At 45.7% G+C, this 22410-nt stretch overlaps 1 protein-coding gene across 7 annotated transcripts in view; it reads left to right on the plus strand.

Annotated features, from left to right (window-relative positions):
- SCML2 (Scm polycomb group protein like 2) overlaps window positions 1-22410 on the plus strand; it is a 129670-nt gene that overhangs the window by 67016 nt on the left and 40244 nt on the right. For 6 of the 7 annotated variants that reach the window (XM_054006769.1, XM_054006759.1, XM_054006778.1 and 3 more), the window contains 2 exons: window positions 380-468; window positions 1927-2170. In XM_054006769.1, coding sequence (XP_053862744.1) covers window positions 380-468; window positions 1927-2170 — 333 coding nt within the window. Of the gene's footprint in view, window positions 1-379; window positions 695-1926; window positions 2171-22410 lie in introns of those variants that run through there. The other variant, XM_054006807.1, reaches the window with a different exon arrangement.

The following is a 22410-nucleotide window of genomic DNA, read 5'->3' on the forward strand; positions in this document are numbered from 1 at the left end:
TGAAAGAAAACTGGCCCAGTAAATATAACTTGGTACTATGCAAGGAAGATGGTTTGGAACCAGAGAATATAGAGAATGATTTAATCTGCAGTACTACAGCTTGCATGTCTCTAGTCACACTTAATATAGTAACCATGATAAATGATTTTGCAGGCAAATCACTCCTGAAAGGAAGTATACTATCCAACGTGTTTACTGCTGTAAACAGCTGCTCTATGCATTCATGTGTCTTGGCCACATTTATTTCTAGCCAAGTCCAAACCAGAGGGTTTTAGACAGTAGTGGGGTAAATTCTGCATCTTTCTTCTTCCTGTATATTAATATTTTATAAATGTGAGTCTAGGATCTTTTACACAACTAATCTATTTATGTTAATTAGGTTTCCAGATGAATGCATCATCTTGGCCAATGTTTCTGTTAAGAACACTAAATGGAGCTGAAATGGCACCAGCAGCATTCTTTAAGAAGGTAAGAAGAAAGGGGCTCCTAGTAAACAAGCTTCCATCAACTGGTCCATGATTACATTTTTATTGAGGATGCCAGGATATTGTACTGTTCTCTTCAGCATGGAAAGGCAACAATGTTATTTAAAATTACTTTGAAGTGGATTGGCAAGCCACAAAACTGGACAGGAAATGATCATCTTCTAGTCCAAATGGATGGGCACCTCTTTTCCTCTGTTTGGACCTTTAAGGTATGCTGTATTATTTAGAAAAAAATTGTGTTAGCTTGGTTTTTTTCATGGATTTAAGATGTCATGCATCTCTCGTTTGTTGACAGTAACATATTCATGATGTGCCTGTGTATGTGTTGGGCTAAAACTGGTAAAGGAGAATGAGAGCCACAGGAACGTATGGGGAGTCTATGCTGAATATTTTTATTTGGCGCATACTTCACAGTTGAGCTGTTAAGAATGTAGTGGGGACTTAGCTGAAAGTAATAAAAAAATGCTATCAGTTTTAGAAGTATGGCCTTTATGCTGAAGAAAAGAGGATCTTAAAAAAAATGTGTGAAATGTTTTTATGCAAAAAATATGTAGGGATGCAAGTATGACTCAGCTGATCTGTTGATTTGATTTGTCCTCTTACCATTCTTATGAGCTTGCTAAAATCAAAGTGAGAAGTTAAGTGATTTCTTTCTTAGTACTGATAATGGCTTTGCATGAGTTTCTTTAGTAAAATGTATATTGGGCTTGATCCTGTAAGCTCTTGCTCATGAATCCCCATTCATTTTGATTGATTTGAATGCATTCATAAAATAGCTATGGTCTAAGCAGTGGCACTGCAAGCTTCTCGATACTGTCCCAGCAATATGCCTCAGCCCTCTTCTGGAGGATCTACCTCTTGAGGGTGAGATGTAATTTGGTTTCCCTTCAATCCTTTGGCCTTTTTGCTGAGACTGACAAGAGTTACATTGTGGACCGTTGTGTTGCTGATTTTTGTTTTGTTTGTCCGAGACCAACTTATTTCACACAGGCCACTAAACAGCCTTCAGATGTTAATGATTTGCATGTGCATTTGGATAAGTAATAAAGAGCTGAAAGGTTCCCCAGTCCATTATCAATCCCCAGAAACATCCAGTTCCTCATAGAAGTACATTTTTCTGATCCTGTCCTCTCCCTACATAAAACTATGCCATTTATTTTTAGTGTACGTTCACTATCCCACCGTTCCTGTAGAACACATCAGATTTTCTCAGTCAACTGCTTAAGTAGACTCGGCATAACCTTGCTCCCAGTCACATAAGTAGGAGCAGAATTGAGCCTAGGTAATCTAGAAAATTTAAAATAAACTTGTAATATGTATTAAATGTGTACTGTATAACCTTTTTGGAGTAGTCAGTATGAGAAGTTAGAATGTTAGAGAAAAGTAGCTGTTTTTCAAGAATTCATGGAAACCTAGATGTTCTACAATTTTATTTTGACAGGAACCACCAAAACCTGCTCCAGACTATTTTAAAGTTGGAATGAAACTTGAAGCAGTAGACAAAAAGAACCCTTATTTAATTTGCCCAGCGACCATTGGAGATGTTAGAGGAGATGACGTTTTCATTACATTTGATGGCTGGCGGGGAGCATTTGACTATTGGTGCAAATATGATTCTCGAGATATCTTCCCAGTCGGATGGTGTGGCTTAACAGGAGATGCACTACAGCCACCAGGCAACAATGGTAAAACCACCAGTAATAACGCTTAATCTATCTTCCCAAATTTTGCTGCTGTTAAGCAGCTGGGACTTAAGAACCAACTGATCTTATGCAGATTTTAGGATTTTGATATGTAAACAGCTGATGCAGATGAAATAGTGACACGTTTTCACTGTATCATACCGAAGGATATGATTTAGTCACAGATTCCATGATTTTAGTGGACCTCCATGACTTCTTTGGCTTCAGCTGTCAGCGGCCAGGGCCAAGTCAGGGCTGTGTGCCTGCCCCCCAACCCCGTATGGCACTGTGCACCCCATGGCTACAGCCGGGGCTGTAGCTGTGTGCCCCTCCCCCGCAGCTGCGGTTGGAGTATGCGCCCTCCCTCCCCCTGAGCCTAGAGTAGGGTCTGTGTCCCATCCCTCTCCTGTAGTGGTGGGGCTCAGGCTATCAATCTCTTCTCCCTGCCCCTCCCTTCTCCTCCCCCCATGGGGCTCCAGTTGTTATTGCTCCTCCGACCCCTGATTATTTTTAGTAAAAGTCACGGACAGGTCATGGCTCCTGTGAAATTTTGTTTATTGCCCGTGACCTGTCCGTGACTTTTACTAAAAATAACCTTGACAAAATCTTAACCTCAATCATATATTTTTGTGTTGTCTCTTTGAGAAATTATTATTGCTCATTTACAGTAGTTCACAACTATTTGTTCACACAGTAGCTCTGGAAACTCTTCTTGACTGACATTTACATGCCATAATTTGTTTCTTTATCATTCCTGCTCTAATTCTGATAATGGTTAACGACCAAATCTAAACAAATTCCATTAAAACCAATTGCATTTAAATTCTCAGGCAGTGAGAGATCTGGTTATGTTCAGTTCTCTATGTACTTTTGAAGAATATTGGACTTCATCTAGACCTTTTACTTATATTGTTGGTAGTCTCAATAATGTTGATAGCTGTATTAATTGAATTTCATAGGAATTTATATTCAACTTTGCATCAACACCTTACCTCAAGGTTATAGAATGGAGCTCTGAAGAACAACAAAAAACTGTTTTAAAGTAGGAAATGCAATAAAAGTTTCTTTATTGTTTCCAAGGGATTCAAACTCTAGGCTTACCTGTAGCATTTGCTTTGGGCTGTAAACTTTCTGTTTTTGAAGTTGTATATTATTAGGCTCTTCCAAATATTTTGTTTGCTGCTTACCTACCTAGATAGAGAGCTCCCTTAGCTAATAGCCAACTTTTCTCTGTCATTATATACCCATTTCCTTCTTTGCCAAGGTATGTGAAATGAAAGAGGAATATTAATGTTTAATATCTGTGATATGCTAGGGGGTCTCTTATAAGATATCTGAAATCTGAAGTTTTGCTGTAAAACAATTTGGGTTGTATTATCTTACTCCTCTCAGATTCAAGATGTGTGAAAGGAGTTTTTATAAGGAGGAATCACATTTTAAAATTCATTCTACTGTTACTGAATAATTTGTTCTAATAATGAACGGTTTCACTGTGTGTGTTAAGTGGATGAGAAACAAGAAGAGCACATTTCTGTAGAAAAGTTGGTAGAACAAAGAACAAAGAAGACAAGTAACCATTTATGGTTCTTTTCCCAACATTTTTCATTTTTAGGACAACAATGTAAGAATCAGAGGTAAGGCTAGCCACTAAAGATTGGCATGAGAATTGGGAAGAGTTGTCACAGAAAATCTTAGTGTAATATAACTTGTTAGACTGAAACAGGGTTAGGGAGGAAAGGTGATCCAGTGGTTATGGGTCTAGCCTGGGACTCCTTGCTCTGTCACAGACTTCCTTGGACAAGTCACTTAGTCTTTCTGTGCCTCAGTTCCCCATCTGTAAAATGGGGATAACACCACTGTTCTAGCTCACAGGGATGTTGTGAGGATAAAGGCTAACGAATACAGGCTATGAATAAGATGTGTTAAAACTTGTATGGAAACTTCATGTATGTTCATTATGATAAAATGAAAAGATGTTCAAAAAGCATTGAAGCACTCAGATACTTAGTGGGGGTCATTTAAGTACCTTAGGTAGGTAGAAAAAATAATACTGTCTTTTTAAAAAGGCTTTGAAGATTGGAGGGTTTTCTCCATACAGTTGCATTTCTATCTTTTATAGCTAGGAACATCATTTTAAAGCAATACTTCTGTGAGATTGGAGATGATGAGAAGAAAGCTGCATTTCCAGTCAATTCCCAGGGTTATTATCATATGAAACAAGAGATTTAGATATAAGAAATATGTTTCTTAGTTGATTTTAATGACAACTTCAGCCTTTTCCTCAACAGCTTTAGCTTGGGATCTTAAAAGGTGACTAAGAGTTAAGCACCTAACTTCCATTGAAAGTTAGGGGAGTTAGGTGCTTAACTCCCCTAGGCTCCTTTGAAAATCCCAGTTGTAATTTGCAGCATACAGAGAAATGTCATCCACGGCCTTTCTGTTGATAAATTGTCCATCCACCAGTTTAGGTCACGTGGTCTGTTTTTTTTCTAGGAATGTTTATGAAATTTAAGGAAAATATCAAGGACTTGGATTTAAATCTAATCCCAAGTCTTAAAGTTGCATGGGATTTTGGAGAATGGAAATTGCTTTGATCTCTTGTATCAACATGTTCTTCTTCGAGTGCTTGCTCATATCCATTCCATTAGGTGTGTGCGCGCCGCGTGCACGATCGTCGGAAGATTTTCTACCCTAGCAACACCGGCGGGTCGGCTGTGGAGCCCCCTAGAGTGGCGCCTTCATGGCGCTGAATATATACCCCAGCCGACCCGGCGCCCCCTCAGTTCCTTCTTACCGCCCCTGACGGTCGTTGGAACTGTGGAGCGCTGCTTAGCTGTTCTCCACTCTCCCTAGCTTAGTTTGTTGTATCACAGTTATAGTTATAGTTATAGTGTTTATAGTTAAATAGTTTAAAAGTTGTTCTAGTTGTTCTAAGTAGTTCAGGGGATTAAGGGGGTCGTCTCCCCCTTTCTCCCCCGGCCGCGGGGCCGGGCTCATGCCCAACGCTCCCGGCTTCAAGCAGTGCGCCTCCTGCGCTAAGCCTATGCCCACGAGCGACCCGCACGACTCCTGTCTGAAGTGCCTGGGAGAGTCCCATCAAACAGATAAGTGCAAGATCTGTAAGGCCTTCAGACCAAGGACCAAGAAGGAGCGGGACTTTCGGCTCCGGCAACTCCTGATGGAGGCGGCACTTAGTCCGGACGCTCCATCTACAAGTCAGGCCCCGGCACCTAGCACCTCGGTGCGCAGTGCCCCGGCGGCACCGGCTATGACGACCACGCGAGTGGCGTCAGACAAGCCTCCCCGGCACCGGACCTCGTCGGCACCGCAAGCAGTGCCTCGGCGCCGGTCATTATCCCCGGGGCATAAAAAAGCCCATAAGACGGGGACATCCGTGCCGAAGACGCCGGCTCCCCCAGTGCCGGGGGTAGAGCCGCGTCCGCCGGTGGAGCACCGGAAACAGGTGCCTCCAGCACCGTCGACTCCGGCGCCGAGGCCGTTGAGTCCGGTGCAGATAGCGTCTCCACCGAGACCGGCGGTGATACAGTGCCTCCCGTCGACTCCAGAGACCTTCGCGGCGGCGAGAGACTTAATAGCTCTCACGGAGCCGGCACCGCCTCAACCACCGGCACCGACTGCACCGTTGACTCGCCCGGTCCAGTCGAGGGGGAAACCTGCCTTGATGCGCCCTCCATCGCAAGGGCTGGAACCTCGGCACCGATCCAGGTCCCGAAGCAGGTCCCCACGCCGCTCGCAGTCCCGGCACCGAATATCGCCTCGGCACCGGTCGTACTCGTGGCCAAGATCTTCTTCGCGGCACCGCTCTACGTCTCGGCACCGCTATGATCGTCGGCACCGATCAACGTCGAGACGTAGTTCTCGGCACCGCTACGGTCGACGCTCGACGTCGAGAGGCCGCTCCCGGCACCGGGCATACTCCAGGTCCTCGTCGAGGTCCAGATCCGACTCCCGGCACCGACGAGGTCATCGGCACCGGTCGCGGTCCCGGCACCGATCGCCGGCACCGCGTAGAGATAGATCATCTCCGGACCGGCACCGTGCGGCACCGCAGCCAATGGGAATCGTCTCGACGCTCTCGGCACCGCCGTGGCCATCGAGATCGGTGTCCCACTCCTCGGAGGACCTCTCGAGATCGGCATACCCCCCTCAGGGGCAAGCCGAGGAACAGGACTTGGGACATTGGCAGGACACGACAGGGGACCATTCTCATGGCCCATCTCACTGGTCGTTTTGGACCCCGTGGGCGTACCATCAGGCGCAAGGGGCTCCAATTGCTTCGACCTCTCGCTCCGGTCACTCCATCAGAGGGGCCCCGGAGTCCACCATTTCTCGGCCTCCGCCAGGGGGCATGGAGGCTTCTGGGTCCGCACCACCTGACGCCCTGGACCCAGGCACAGGTGATGCTCCAGCCCAGGAACAGGGAGACCAGGACCAGCCCTTGGATCCTGTTCCACCGGAGGCATCTTCCTCTTCTTCTCCGGATGAGGCAGTGGCGGGCACATCGTGCACAGGCCCACCTCCAATAGATCTTCGGGCTCACCAGGATCTTCTGCGCAGGATGGCCCGTAATATGGACCTGCAGGCGGAGGAGATAGTGGAGGTGCACGACCCGATCGTGAATATCCTTGGAGCGGATGCCCCATCGAGGGTGGCGTTACCCCTGATCCGCACGATTCAAACGAATGCGGATACGATATGGCAAACTCCTGCCTCTATCCCACCCACAGCGAGAGGGGTGGAAAGGAAATACTTTGTCCCGTCTAAGGACTACGGGTACTTGTATACCCACCCCCAACCGTGTTCACTGGTGGTGGAATCAGTGAACGCACGAGAGCGCCACGGCCAGCAGGCTGCAGCGCCTAAATCAAAAGAGGCTAAGCGGCTCGATTTGTTTGGCCGTAAGGTTTACTCAGCCAGAGGGCTGCAACTTAGAGCGGCGAACCAACAGGCGCTACTGAGCCGCTACAGTTTTAACTCCTGGAACTCTATGGGGAAGTTTAAGGAGTTGATTCCCCAGGAGTCCAGGGAAGAGTTTGGAGCCATGGTAGAGGAGGGCAAGAAGGTGGCTCGGACCTCCTTGCAGGCCTCCTTGGACATAGCAGACTCAGCTGCGAGGACCCTGGCTTCGGGTATCGCTATGCGCAGGATCTCCTGGCTTCAGGTTTCGGGTTTGCCTCCGGAGCTGCAGCAAACCCTACAGGATCTGCCCTTTGAGGGACATGGATTGTTCTCGGACAAGACGGACTCTCGCCTGCAGAGCCTCAAGGACTCGAGAACAATCATGCGCTCCCTGGGGATGCATGTTGTGGGCCCTCAGCGCAGACCATTTAGGCCGCAGCCTCAGCGCTTCTACCCCCCCCCCCCCCGCCTCGTCAGAGACAGGACTCGACCCGGAGGCGAGGGCGAGGTGGTAGAAGAAGGTGGACCGGCCCTCAACCCGGCCAAAACCAAGGGCCACCTAGACCACCTTCAGGCCCCAGGCAGAACTTTTGAAGGTGCGGTCGAGGACGGCGCCCCAGTCATCCCCCAGGATCCAGCCCCCTCCTTCCGGGATCGCCTCTCCCACTTCCACCGTGCTTGGTCCCTTATAACTTCGGACCGCTGGGTCCTCCGCACGGTGGAGAAGGGATACGCTATCCAGTTTTCTTCTATCCCCCCCTCCCACCCCCCTTCCCCGTCCCTCTTCAGGGACCCTTCTCACGAGCAACTTCTTATACAGGAGGTTTCTACGCTCCTGGCCATGGGGGCCATAGAGGAGGTTCCGATAGAGTTAAGGGGCAGGGGATTTTATTCCCGTTACTTCCTGATCCCCAAGTCCAAAGCAGGTCTGCGGCCCATCTTGGACTTGCGCGGACTCAACAAATTCGTAGTAAAGTTGAAGTTCCGCATGATCTCTTTGGGGGCCATTATCCCTTCCCTCGATCCTGGAGACTGGTTCGCCGCCCTCGACATGAAAGACGCATACTTTCACATCTCAATTTACCCACCTCACAGACGCTTCCTGCGATTCGTGGTAAACACGGTGCACTACCAATTTGCAGTCCTTCCTTTCGGCCTATCCTCGGCCCCAAGAGTGTTCACGAAATGTATGGCTGTCGTGGCAGCGTACCTTCGTCGGCAGGAGATACAGGTGTTCCCGTACCTAGACGACTGGCTGGTACGCGGTCGCACCAAAGAGCAAGTTCAAGCTCACGTCCACAGAATAGTGCACACATTCAACGAGTTGGGCATCCTACTCAACAAGGACAAATCCACTCTAGAACCTACCCAGAGAATAGATTTCATCGGCGCAGTTCTAGACTCCAGACGTGCACAAGCCATCCTGCCAGACAACCGCTTTGGCACCATCACGAGCCTCATTCAAGGGCTACAGGCCTTCCCAACTACCACGGTGAGGTCGTGCCTTACCCTGCTGGGTCACATGGCTTCCTGCACGTACGTAACCAGGCATGCCAGACTTCGGCTTCGCCCACTCCAGACCTGGGTGTCATCAATATACCGTCCACATCGGGACAGCCTGAACATGGTGGTCACGGTCCCGAACTCGGTCCTGACCTCCCTCACCTGGTGGCTAGATCACAATGTGGTCTGCGAAGGGATGCCATTTCACGCCCCACAACCCTCTCTGCATCTGGTCACAGACGCTTCATCTCTGGGTTGGGGCGCCCATCTCAACGAACACCATACCCAGGGCCTGTGGACTGCACCCCAGTTAGCCCTGCACATCAATGTTCGGGAGCTGATGGCGGTGCGCCTGGCGTGCCAGGCATTTCTCAATCAACTACGTGGCCGTTGTGTGTTAGTTCTCATCGACAACACCACGGCCATGTTTTACATCAACAAGCAAGGAGGAGCACGTTCGTCAGTTCTATGCCAAGAGGCCATTCGCCTGTGGGACTTCTGCATCGCCCACTCAATCCATCTCACGGCATCGTTCCTCCCTGGAGTCCAGAACACTCTAGCGGACCGACTCAGCAGGTCCTTCCAGACGCACGAGTGGTCTATCCGTCCGGACATCATACATTCCATCTTCCGGAGGTGGGGGTTTCCCCAGATAGACCTGTTTGCATCTCGAGACAACAGGAAGTGCCACGTGTTCTGCTCCCTACAAGGTCGAGCTCCGGGCTCCCTCTCGGATGCGTTTCTCCTTCCCTGGAAAGACCACCTGTTTTATGCCTTCCCTCCGTTTCCTCTGGTCCACAAGGTACTGCTCAAATTGCGCAGAGACCAGGCACAGGTAATTCTGATCGCTCCAGCGTGGCCGAGACAACATTGGTACACCACACTGTTGGAACTCTCGGTTCAAACACCGATCCCGCTTCCATTATGTCCGGATCTCATTTCTCAGGACCACGGTCGGCTGCGTCACCCCGACCTGCAATCACTCCACCTCACAGCGTGGCTGCTCCATGGTTCACCCAGGCAGAGCGGCAATGCTCGCACTCTGTCCAACAGATTCTGCTGAGCAGTAGGAAGCCCTCAACACGGACTACGTACCTGGCCAAGTGGAAACGGTTCTCATGTTGGTGCGAACAACAATGATGCCCCCGTTGCAGGCACCTATTCCTCTCATATTGGAATATCTCCTCTCCCTAAAACAGCAAGGGTTGGCGATATCTTCAATTAGAGTTCACCTGGCTGCTATATCAGCCTTTCACCCAGGGGAATTCACGTCCTCGGTATTCTCTAACCCGATGGTCGTTAGATTCCTCAAGGGCTTAGACCGGACGTACCCACAACAGCGTCAGCCCGTCCCGACGTGGGACCTTAATCTGGTTCTCTCCAGACTGACATGTCCTCCATTTGAACCACTAGCCACCTGTTCACTTTTGTATCTATCCTGGAAGACAGCCTTCCTCGTAGCCATTACCTCAGCAAGGCGCGTTTCTGAACTCAGGGCGCTTACATCCGAGCCCCCTTATACAGTTTTCCATAAGGATAAAGTGCAGCTTCGTCCACATCCTGCCTTTCTCCCTAAGGTGGTTTCTCCATTTCATATCAACCAGGACATATTTCTCCCGGTCTTTTATCCCAAACCACATGCCACTCGCCAGGATCAACGTTTGCATTCCCTGGACGTACGAAGGGCCCTGGCCTTCTATATTGACCGCACAAAGCACTTTAGAAAGACGACGCAACTCTTCGTTGCAGTGGCCGACCGAATGAAAGGCTCACCGGTCTCCTCACAACGCCTATCCTCCTGGATTACGTCTTGCATCCGGACTTGCTATGACCTGGCAGGCGTCTCAGCACCGCACCTCACCGCTCACTCCACGAGGGCCCAAGCCTCCTCGACTGCTTTCCTGGCACATGTTCCGATACAGGACATTTGTAGAGCGGCGGTTTGGTCATCAGTCCACATGTTTACAGCTCACTATGCACTAGTGCAGCAGTCCAGAGACGATGCTGCATTCGGGTCAGCGGTTTTGCACACAGCAATGTCTCACTCCGACCCCACCACCTAAGTTGGGCTTGGGAGTCACCTAATGGAATGGATATGAGCAAGCACTCGAAGAAGAAAAGACGGTTACTCACCGTTGTAACTGTTGTTCTTCGAGATGTGTTGCTCATATCCATTCCAAACCCACCCCCCGTCCCCACTGTCGGAGTAGCCGGCAAGAAGGAACTGAGGGGGCGCCGGGTCGGCTGGGGTATATATTTAGCGCCATGAAGGCGCCACTCTAGGGGGCTCCACAGCCGACCCGCCGGTGTTGCTAGGGTAGAAAATCTTCCGACGATCGTGCACGCGGCGCGCACACACCTAATGGAATGGATATGAGCAACACATCTCGAAGAACAACAGTTACAACGGTGAGTAACCGTCTTTTATCTTGATCTATGGCACCTCCGTCATCTGAAGATGCAACTGCAAGCAAACTGATCCCACGTTCATAGGACTTAGAATCAAAGATCTTTTTTCTATATTCAGACCTAATATATAGCGACCTGATAGTCTATATTCAGACCTAAATCCTTCCTGCAGTAGTGGACCAAAGAGGAGATTATGATCAAGGGAAACCCTTTGAATGTGTGGCTGGAAAGAAATTCAGAACTAAACTAATCTGAGCTATGATAATCTGGGGGTGCTGGCTACTACTAAGTATATTTGGTAGGAAAGAGGCTGTATTTCCCTATTTCCCTAAGAGAAATCAAAAGGAATGTGATGTGCTATTTCCCAAAGGAAAAATTATGGCGCAGACAACAGCTTGCTGATTTGACATATGCTGTTAACTAGCAAATATCTGCTGGAGAAATACCCGTTTTTCACTTTCTCACCCCCCTTTGGATCCCTGGAATTTGGGCACATTTGAAAGATGACTCCTTTAAAACACTGTGTTTCAATATCCCAATCTTTGAATCAGGAAAGAATTTTCATGGTTTTACAGAAGTGTTGTGAAGCTTCATTTTTTTAATGCTTGTGAAAGGTCCTTTCTTCCTTTTTCTTTATCACCTAATTTGTTTCATCTTCTGTCTTTTTTTGTTGCATGTTGTAGGGCTGAAGCGTGGAGCTTTTTTTACATTGAGGCCTGATCTACACTAGAAAAATTAGATCAATTAAATTCACACTCCTGAGTGGCATAATTAAGCCAACCTAAGGCCCTGTCTACACTACACAGTTTTGTTGACAAAAGTCAGTTTTCATCAACAACACAGTGAAGGTGTACAATGCTCCTTTTACCCACAACATTCGTCTGCTTTATTGACAAAATAAAGCATAGAACTTTTTTTTGGCAAAGTTATATCAACAAAAGTCAGTGTAGACACTGCGCTTGGTTACATTGCTATAACTGGTCTCCAGGAGGTGTCCCACAATGCCCATCCTGATTGCTCCGGTCAGCAGTTCAAACTCTGCTGCCCTGCACCCAGGTAAATGGGCATCTGTCCTTCCCCCTTTTAAGACCAGGGAATTTTTGAAATGCCACTTCCTGTTTGCTCGGTGTGGACAGCTCACATCGCATCTTCCCAATTGACCATGGCGGCTCCATGCAGCAAACGCTTTCCCGCTTGGAGGACACCTGGGTTGTTGGATATGCTGGCACGGTGGGGAGAAGAGGTTGTGCAGTCCCAGCTCTGCTCCACCCGTAGAAATTTTGATACTTATGGTCAGATTTCTTGTGGCTTGTGTGATAAGGGCTATGCGGGACATGCATCAGTGCCGTGCAAAGATAAAGGAGCTGAGGCAGGCATGCCAAAAGGCAAGGGAGGCAAAACTGTCGCTCTGTGCTGCGCCAAAGACCTGCCACTTCTAGAAGAAGCTGGATGCCATCCTTGACGGTGATCACACCTACACCGCCAGGAGCCCCATGGAGGTGGTGGAGGTGGCTGGAGGTGGTGGCAGACAGCAGACTCAACCCCAAGGATGAAGTCATGGGCGGGGAGGTCGAGTTGGAGGACAAAGTGGAGCCCACAACAGGGTCATCCGATGGTATGGCGAGTCAGGACCTCTTTTCCACTCCAGAGGGGTCTAGCCAGTCCCAGCAGTCCCTCTCTTGCGCGCATGATGCGGGAGGGGAGAGCTCTGGGTAAGTGATCTTTTTGAGTTGATGATGCTCAGTTATGAGGTAGAGCTGTCCTTTGCTCTGTATATTCTAGAAGTGAGTGAAAGGATAGAAATGTACAAGATTAGCTGTGTTTGCAAGTGCTTCACATTACCCTCTGCAGCTAAGCGGTGCAGTGGAACATTTTGTTAATGCACACCGAGATTTCACAGGAATCCTAGCGAGATCTCTAGGAAACTTTCCTGGAGGTGCTTGCCAATTCTCTGTCGAAGATTCCTTGGCAGAGCTGCTTTGCTCCTTCCCCCATTGTAGGAAACTTTACTGCGCCAACTGGCAATCACTTGTGCAGGGACTAAAGCACACAGGCAAGCAGCATAGGGACTGTGTCTGAAGCTGAATGCTTCATCTTTGCATCCTTACTTACCTTCAGGAGTAAGATATCGCCTTCACTGACCCCCACCTGTGGAAAATTATGGCAGAATTTACAATATTGTCCCTAGTCGCCTGCAGTGATCGCCTTAAAATACCACCTAGACCCTTGCCCCATCTTGAATGCCCAACCCACCCCATTCCTCTCTCGGCCGAACTCACCATGTTTAGGGTGTTCACCGAGATGTGTGCTTGTCAAGGGACAGAGAAAAAGTGATTCATATGTTAAACGTGGAGGTGTATTTTACTATGATGATTCAATGCTGTGTGTGAACTAACAGTCATGCTTCTGTGTATTATTTCTTATGCTTACGCAGATATGGCTTATAGGGGAACCGTCTACACATTGGTGGAGTACCTCTGCCAAATAAGGAAGCAACCAAGGCAGAACAAGAAAGACATGTTCTGAGAAGTGCGCCAATACTCAGAGGCCAAAAAAAAGAGAATGCAGGGACTGGTGAGAGACCCTGAAAGAAAAATTTAAAATAGCAAGGCAAGACAGAAAGGAGAGTGAGGAGTGCATTGTAAAGGGTCAGGAGTGGATGATAGAAGTGGTGGAGGAGCAAACAGATGTTGAAGTCCATAATCACACTGCAGGCAGAAGACATGCATGCTCACCACCCCCCACAGCTGATACACAACTGCTTTCCGTGCCCTCCCCAAACTGCCCCACAGATTCCTTGCAACTTCTCAAATGTCTCAGTATCCCATTCACTCCATCCTTTCGGACAGCTTCCAGAATGATAGTTGGACTTACACACAGCTATGAGAGCCTACACTGCCCTGCACTCCTATCTCCCTTCCCACCAAGTCTTTTGTGTGTGTGTGTGTGTGTTTTAATTGGTATTTAATAAAAACAAATTCTCTGAAAGATAAGCCATCTCTATTTGTCTCTTACACGTGGTGGTTAAAATGTAGCCCCCCGTTGGGCCACTCTAATAGACCTGGTATCTGGCTGCTCAAATTCAGCAGCTGGGTGATCTGTCTCCGCGCTCCACCCCAGGGAAAACTTTTCACCCTTATCCTCACAAATATCATGGAGTGTGCAGTAGGCTGCTATGACTATGGGAATATTTTCTCATTAAGGTCTGACTCTGTTAGCTTGCTTTTAATCTGCCAAAGGCACATTCTACAGTCATTCTGCACCTGCTCAACCTGTTGAAGTGCTCTTTGCTGTTGTCCAGGTTTCCCGTGTAAGCTTTCATGAGCCATGGGCTGTAAGGGGTGTGATGGGTTGGATCATAGAATCCCCTTTGGGACTGGCACCAGATGTGCCTAGACTACCTCTGAGCCTGTTTTCCCTGCCAGCTTGGGCCTTCAGTGCCTTGCCTTGTTTGAGCCAGACATGCTTGCCTGCTGCAAACACAGATCCAAGTCTGAACCACATCCCCCACAAGCTGCAGGCTTAACTGAAAACAGCTTAAGAAGTGCTCCTGTCTCCAGCACTCAGATACCCAACTCCCAATGGGGTCCAAACCCCAAATAAATCTGTTTTACCCTGTTAAAGCTTATACGGGTAAACTCATCAATTTTTCGCCCCCTATAACACTGATAGAGATATGCTCAGCTCTTTGCCCCTCCCCCTGGTATTAATACATACTCTGGGTTAATTAATAAGTAAAAAGTGATTTTGTTAAATACAAAAAGTATGATTTAAGTGGTTCCAAGTAATAGCAGACAGAACAAAATGAATTACCAAGTAAAATAAAATAAAACACACAAGTCTAAGCCTAATACAGTAAGAAAACTGATTACAGATAAAATCTCACCCTCAGAGATGTTTCAATAAGCTTCTATCACAGACTGGATGCCTTTCTAGTCTGGGCCCAATCGTTTCCCCTGGTACAGTCCTTGTTCTAGCTCAGGTGGTATCTAGGGGATTTCTCATGACTGCAGCCCTCTTTGTTCTGTTTCACCCATTTATATATTTTCTGCACGAGACGGAAATCCTTTGTCCCTCTCTGGGTTCCCACCCCTCCTTCTAAATGGAAAAGCACCAGGTTTAAGATGGATTCCGGTTCAGGTGACATGATCACATGTCACTGTAAGACTTCATTACCCACTTGCCAGCACACAGGTATACAGGAAGACTTGCAAGTAAACAGAGCCATCTACTGTCAATTGTCCTGGTTAATGGATGCCATCAAGATTCCAAGCCACCACTAATGGCCCACACTTTGCATAATCACAATAGGACCTCAGAATTATATTTCATATTTCTAGTTTCAGATACAAGAGTGATACATTTATACAAATAGGATGACCACACTCAGTAGATTATAAGCTTTGTAATGATACCTTACAAGAGACCTTTTGCATGAAGCATATTCCAGTTACATTATATTCACACTCACTAGCATATTTTCATAAAATCATATAGAGTGCAACGTCACAAGGGGTACGCCAGGTCTCCCAGGATCACTATAGGCATGTCATCATCCCCCACTGGAATCTTCTGGTCTGGAAAGAAAGTCTGTGCTTGTAACTTTCTGTACAGGTGTTCCTGAAGATACATGCATCATGCACCTTCCCGGACCACTCCACGTTGATGTCAGTGAAACGCCTACAGTGATCCACAAGTGCCTGCAATACCATAGAGAAGTATCCCTTTTTATTGATATACTCTGTCGCAAGATGGTTTGGGGCCAAAACTGAAATACGTGTGCCATCTATTGCCCCGCTGCAGTTAGGGAATTCCATTGCCACAAAGCCATCCAATATTTCACACACATGGCCAAGAGTCACAGTCCTTCATAGAATGCAATTAATGGCTCTGCACACTTGCATTACCACAGCCCTAATGGTTGACTTCCCGACTCCAAACTGTTTAACAAATGACGGTAGCAGTCTGGAATCACCAGCTTCCACACAACGATCGCCACGCGCTTCTCCACCAAGAGGGTAGCTCTCATTTTGGAGTCCTTGCGCCGCAGGGCTGGAGCGAGCTTCGCACACAGTTCCAGGAAGGTGGCTTTCAACATCTGAAAGTTCTGCAGCCACTGCTCATCATCCCACACCTGCATAATGATGTGATTCACTACTCAGATCAACAGTCCACCATGTTGATAAAACTCTGTAGTGTAGACAAGGCATAAGTCCCTACCTAGGCAGAGCTATGTTGGTGGAAGAATTCTTCTGTCAACCTAGCTACCACCTTTTGAGGAGGTATGTAGTGTCTACATGGTTGCGCTACAGAAGCGGAGCTGTGCTTCTGTAGTATTTTAAGTGTAGACAAGCCCATAATTGTTAGCAATTGCAATTAATTAGCATGGTTCCATGTGTGAAGTGCTTTTACACATCACTGAAGTGTGAATGCAGCTGATGCTCCTGGTTAAATAGTATGCTGACTGGACACAGTCACAGACAAAGAACCGTAAGACCATGTCTACACTTCAAAATTATATCGACCTAACTTATGTTGGCATATAGCCACCACAGTTATTAAATCGCTTTTGTGTGCACACACTTGGCTCCTTGTGTCAGCAGTGTGCCTCCTCACCAGGAGCATTTGTATCAATTGTATTGTCAGCATGGGCATTGTGGGACAGTTCCTGAAAGCCAGTAATGGTTCATGTAAGCATTTCAGTGTCTACACTGACACTTGCGTCGACTTAATTACATCAACTGTGACTTTAAGCCCCTTGGGGAGAAGGTGGTACTAAATCGGCATAGAGAGCCATTTTTGTCACCGGGAGCCAAATTTAAGTGAGGAAGCTATCACAGCTAGGTCAACACAAGGCAGCTTATGTTTATCTAACCATGTAGTGTAGATCAGGTCTCAGTCAGGATGGTGAATGGCAAAGAATGTCTGGCAGACCTATCATACATAAGTGCCTTGGATAAATATCAAAAATGACTGTCTGGCCTAAATCACTGTTTGCTTTAAGACTCTTCAAATAGACCGTACTTGTGTATCAGAAGGTTTTACCCCTTAGGGCTAAATTCATCTCAGGGGTAACTGTCATTGCCATAAATGGGCTTAGTGCAGGGTTGAATTTAGCCCTTTAAATCATCCCAAGGCTGTATTAAACTCAAGTAAGCTACAGCTGCAAACTAGAATATATGCAGCTCATTATGATAAGATATTAAAATGTTATCACTGTTAAAGTTTTATTTTTCAGGAATTGATCTTCTACAAGCTACCATTTTACTGTAACTTCATTAATGCTACATCAGTATTGTAAATAGCTGTGTATGATCCAGTGAGCTTGGTGGCTTTTATCGTGCACTGGTATCTTTTAGCTGTTTTCTAACTTTTTTTGGACTGCAGTTAATTTGATTAAATTATTTCATTAAAAAACAGAATCGCGTAGTTAGTGCTATCAGTGAAGTACATGGGGACTTCAATGGTGGTCGTATTACTATTTGCATTTTCATGGCACATAGGTGTTCCTGTCATGGACCTGTTGTGATAGGTGATGTACACAGAACAAAAGGACAGTCCCCGCCCAAAAAGTTTACAGCCTAAGTAGCCAGATTGGGTTGTCCAATAGGGATCCACCTAATCCAGGATGTAGTGTAATAATCTTAAAATGCTCTGATTTTTACTTCAAAAAACTGCTTTCAAATCAAATTAAAGGACTACATTTCAATGCAGCAACAGGAGAGCACATATAAAACCATCATGGTGAATTACAAATGTAATAGCTTGTACAATATTATTTCACATAAGGTTTTATTTTTTACATCTTCACAATCTGTAGTCCTGGTTCATGAGAAAAGCAGGAGCTGGAATTTTAGCTTGCCCAGAGTCATAAGAAACAAATTGCTAGACTTAGGCTGTGTCTACATTGCTACTTTCAGCGCTAAAACTTTTGTCGTTCAAGGGTGTTAAAAAAACACACCCCTGAGTGACAAAAGTAGCGCTGAAAAGCACCAGCATAGACAGCACTTTCGCTACCGGCAATAAAGCTCGTTGGGGGTGGGTTTTTTTAATTGTCAGTAGAGTTCTGCCGTGGTGATAAAGCGGGTCTACACTGCCCACGTCATAGCATTGCCACGGCCGTGCTGTAACATGGGTAGTGTAGACATACCCTCAGAGTCTCAAGTCTTTTTCCTTGGAGGTGGTAATTTTTTTCCTCACTGAGGTCCTTCAGTCAGTTCAGTTTGTAGCAAGGACCTTCACGGAAACACTTCAGGCCTTCTTAAAAACAGACAACTATGTTTGTACCCAGTTAATTTCTGCAGAAGACTTTCTTCAGAAGATATTTAGGTGGCAGCTGAACAATGTTCTCAAATCAGTATAATTTCCTTGAGAAGCAGCATTAGTGATAACTTAGACTGCTCAAGAGCTCCGGCATTGACAACTCTAGTTAGTTACAGTTGAGGCTGTGAGGCAATACATTTGTAAAGCATCTTTCTGAGGTTTTGTTGTTAGAGCCTAAGCCTCACATAATACATTATTCAGCAAATAAAAGTAAAATTCATCAAATCATTTGAACTCTGGAAGTACAGTAGATAATAGTCTGATTTGTCATATATCAGGCTTGGAACATTCATAAAATCTTTTGCTTTTGGTCTTACCAAAGATGGTGATTTTGGTATTCTTAAGAACATTTCTAAAATAGGTCAAGTGTGGCATCTTTTGATAGTTACAGTCACAAATGGACAGGGGTTGCTTGGGAAAATTTGGCAAGAGACTTATTTTATTTTAAAAGTGAGCCAAAAGATCATTGCAGCTATATTAAATGAATTAACTTTTCTTGCTGCCCAGAATGGGAAACAACATCAGCAAACAAAAAGTTGTTGGAAAAATTGGTCTATGATTTAAATTTTTGGCTTCAGGGATGACAGATGTAAACATGTACAGTATAATTTCAATATATTAGACATACTCAGTATATCCATGTCATAGTTTCAGGGTAACTGCTCTCATTTCCCCCTCCCTCCTGTGATCCACTGCAGGTTTGCCCAGTCAAGTCCCCAACCATGACTTGCCCTTGGATAGGGACCCTTGTTTCACTCCCTTCTTACCAGTGGCTTTAGGGCTGCACAGCCCCCTGCCATCCACTCTGATATCCCTAAGAAGCCAGTCTGCCTTAAAGGCCAGCGTGTATGTTATGTTATCTCAGAGGACAAGGACAGTTTTTTACCAGTGACCACACAGCTATTCCCAGCAAGCACATTTATTCATAGGTTAAAAGCATTACAAAGAAAACATAAGTAGTAGCTTGGAGTAGTTCCTGTCAAAGTCAGGGAGGCTGCTCCATTTTGCCATACCACCAAGTGACTGAGAGCTGACCAATAGGGGATTAGCACCAATAACAGTCTGTAGCCAGCTCTCTGGCTGGGGCAGGCACAGCTTTCTGGGTGGGGCTGAGCAGAAGCAGTCTATGACCCAACTCTCTGTCTGGGAAAGACAGTGAACAAATGCAGGCCATCTGGCCTACTGTGGGTTGGCTGCCATCCCAGGAATGGGGTTGGCAGCAGGCACTAGGGGGAGCTGGGCCCACCCTATTCCTCTGAGTCCCAGCCCAGGACACTAACAGTGGCTGGGAATCTGGGCCACTGGGTCAGCGAGGATGCTGCCGAAACACACTAACCATAGCTTCAGCAAACATAACTGGACTAATGTCTGGTTTCCTTGGGCTACTTCCTACTCTCACCTGTTTGTAGGGCTTCATCACTTACGGGCTCAGAGCATTTACCGGGCAGCAGCTCCTCCGGATATTCCTCCAGAGGCAGGGGTTGAAACAGTTCAGGGGCTGGCAGCAGTGTCCAACTCCTTCCCTGGATCTCCCTCAACTGAGCAGGAGGCCCCGCCTCTTACACTTCCTGTTCCACTCCTCCGCTTCTGACACAAGGGGCAGGCCTGGCCTGGCTCTGCCCACCCAGGTTAGTGGTTTCTGCCTGTCAGCATCAGAGGGAGGCCACTCTACCTCCCTACAATATTAAAAAAAAACCCAACAGATTTTAAATCCATACTAAACATACCTGAAATCACCCATCTTCCATATGGGGAGTCTGGTAGGTAGGCCAACGTCCCATTTAACAAGGGTTGGGCCCTCCCCTTGGACAGAGAGTCATGCCCATTTGCTGAATCAAAATGAAGAGGGTACTACCTCTCTAGAATTGTTTAGTTTCAGTGACTCACCATAATCCATGTAGTACAACACAATCTTAATGAGTCATTCATAAATTTAGTACAGTGGTCCCCAAAGATACTGCATGGGGTTGCAATGTCTGTCAAAGTGAACATCTAGATAGCTTAGGTAGATAAACAAAAATTTCATATTGCTTACTTTCAAGGTAGATTATTCATTACCATCGTATCACTTTCAAGCCTTCTTAAAAAAGGGAAAGTAGTAGTTCTAGTTATGCTGCACGTTTTGAAGATGAAAGTAATTGTACTAGGCAATTTGTAGTCAGTGTGTTTTAATTCTGAAATATTAGGAACGACTTCAAGTTTCCTAATTAGTATAGCAGTCTTTTTAATCTTGGATGCCAAGATCATATACTTTGTAATCTGTCAGGGCAAAAATGTCTGACAGATTTAAAGTGAAGGATACAAGAGCAAGCAGAGACTTTAGAAATTAGCATGAAATATTATGGTATTATCTTGGTCTAAATACATTTTTCTACAGGTTGATTAAGTAGTTTAACATTTCTGATGTAAATCATTTATCATAGGACGAAGTAGAAATAGCACATGATGTATATAGCATGGAGATAAATTCAGGTATAAAATGAGGGATATCCATCATAAATTTATAGTAGCGCTCACAGTGTGATATATGTTTCCATACACATGAATCTGTGTTCCAAAGAATTTACATTTTAAGGGCCTTATCCAGCATCATGAAAGTCAGAGATTACCACAGATTTTGATAGGCATTGGATCCTGCCCTAAGAAAGAGGTAATAAAAAAGGTAAAATGGAGAGGGAAGAGCTAACTATTGATTGTCTAAAACAAAATGTTGTTTAACCAGATAAACTATAGTTTATAACACCCTTGGGTGTTGGTCTTATTGCTGGTATTTCCCATGTTTGACTCTTTCAGGATAGTGGATGTCGGGAGGTATATGAGAAAAAGAGAGAGAGAAATTTTGCACCAGTGTCTGGTTGACTAGTTAACATTAACTAATCCTGAGTTCCATCATCCTAGGTTTGGCAGACTTTATAAAATAGTAACACTATCATTCAATGTGTTTTTTGTATTTCGCTTTGCAATTTTGTACATGTTTAGCTCACACTGATGATTTTTTCAATGTGTAACCCTCAGAACCCTTGTTTGATTGTAACTGTTGTAAGACATCCCTACCACACTTAGTGTAGTGTTCTGCATTGTAACTAGCAGTTTGGGGGTTTTAAGGTTGAATTAGGTGGAAACTAACCTGGGATCATCAGAACAGTCTTCAAGCTGCTGTAGAACTTCATAGTAAGAGGGAAGTTTCTGTTGGACATTTGTGTGCTCAAGTTCATCACACATCCGTTACAATTGTCTAGACAACATAATACATCTTGTATCTGTTTTATGAGGCAGTCACCTTTCCCTGCACAAAAGAACACACAATACGGCAGCAATTGAAATGCTTCCTTAATAAGTTTAGTGAGAGGATTTTTAAAATTCAGTTGGAAACAAGCCTGTCTGGAAATTGATAACTATATAATTAAGTAGCTTCATCTGCGAAGAGTGAGTAGCATCCTTCATGCAGACAATGACAGGAAAAAAAATTAAGTTTCTTTCTCATCCAGACCTTCCTAGACTATCAGAATAGGAATTTAAATGAGCCAAGGTGTGAAAAAATGAGATGCAGGTAATAGGGGGAGTCACAGAGGGAAATCTCTAGCTGAAGTGCTGCAGAGACAGATTTTAGTGACCATAAGGAAGACTGTGACCAGTAATCTAAATATAGATGTGATATGTGATGAACTACTGCTGCTTTTATCCTCAGCTGCCTCTTTTCCCCCCCATACATGTGCCACCTCATCACTTATCTCCCAATGCAGTCCTTTTATTGTTGGTTAGAGCAGTCTTCTTTCATTACACTAATCAACCTGTGATATTAAAGGTCCCCGTCAGGAGCTGCTTGCTGGCTTAGGAATAGTGCAGGCAAAAACAGGTAATGTGAAGTATCTTGTTGTCTGTATCTTTTACTTTTCAACAATATTTTCAATGTCCAATTTCTTTATTCAGATCAGATTTTTCCAAGATGATAGGTATCAGAAATTCACTTTTTCACAGTGATATTCAAATTAATTTTTATTTAAAACTAACTGTCCTGTACCTTGATTTTTTTATTTATCCAAGTTTAGAATGTAATTAATGTTTTTGCAAACAAACAATGAACAGCT

The sequence above is a fragment of the Malaclemys terrapin genome, chromosome 1 (genome assembly GCF_027887155.1).
Source record: "Malaclemys terrapin pileata isolate rMalTer1 chromosome 1, rMalTer1.hap1, whole genome shotgun sequence".
Lineage (NCBI taxonomy): Eukaryota > Metazoa > Chordata > Testudines > Emydidae > Malaclemys > Malaclemys terrapin.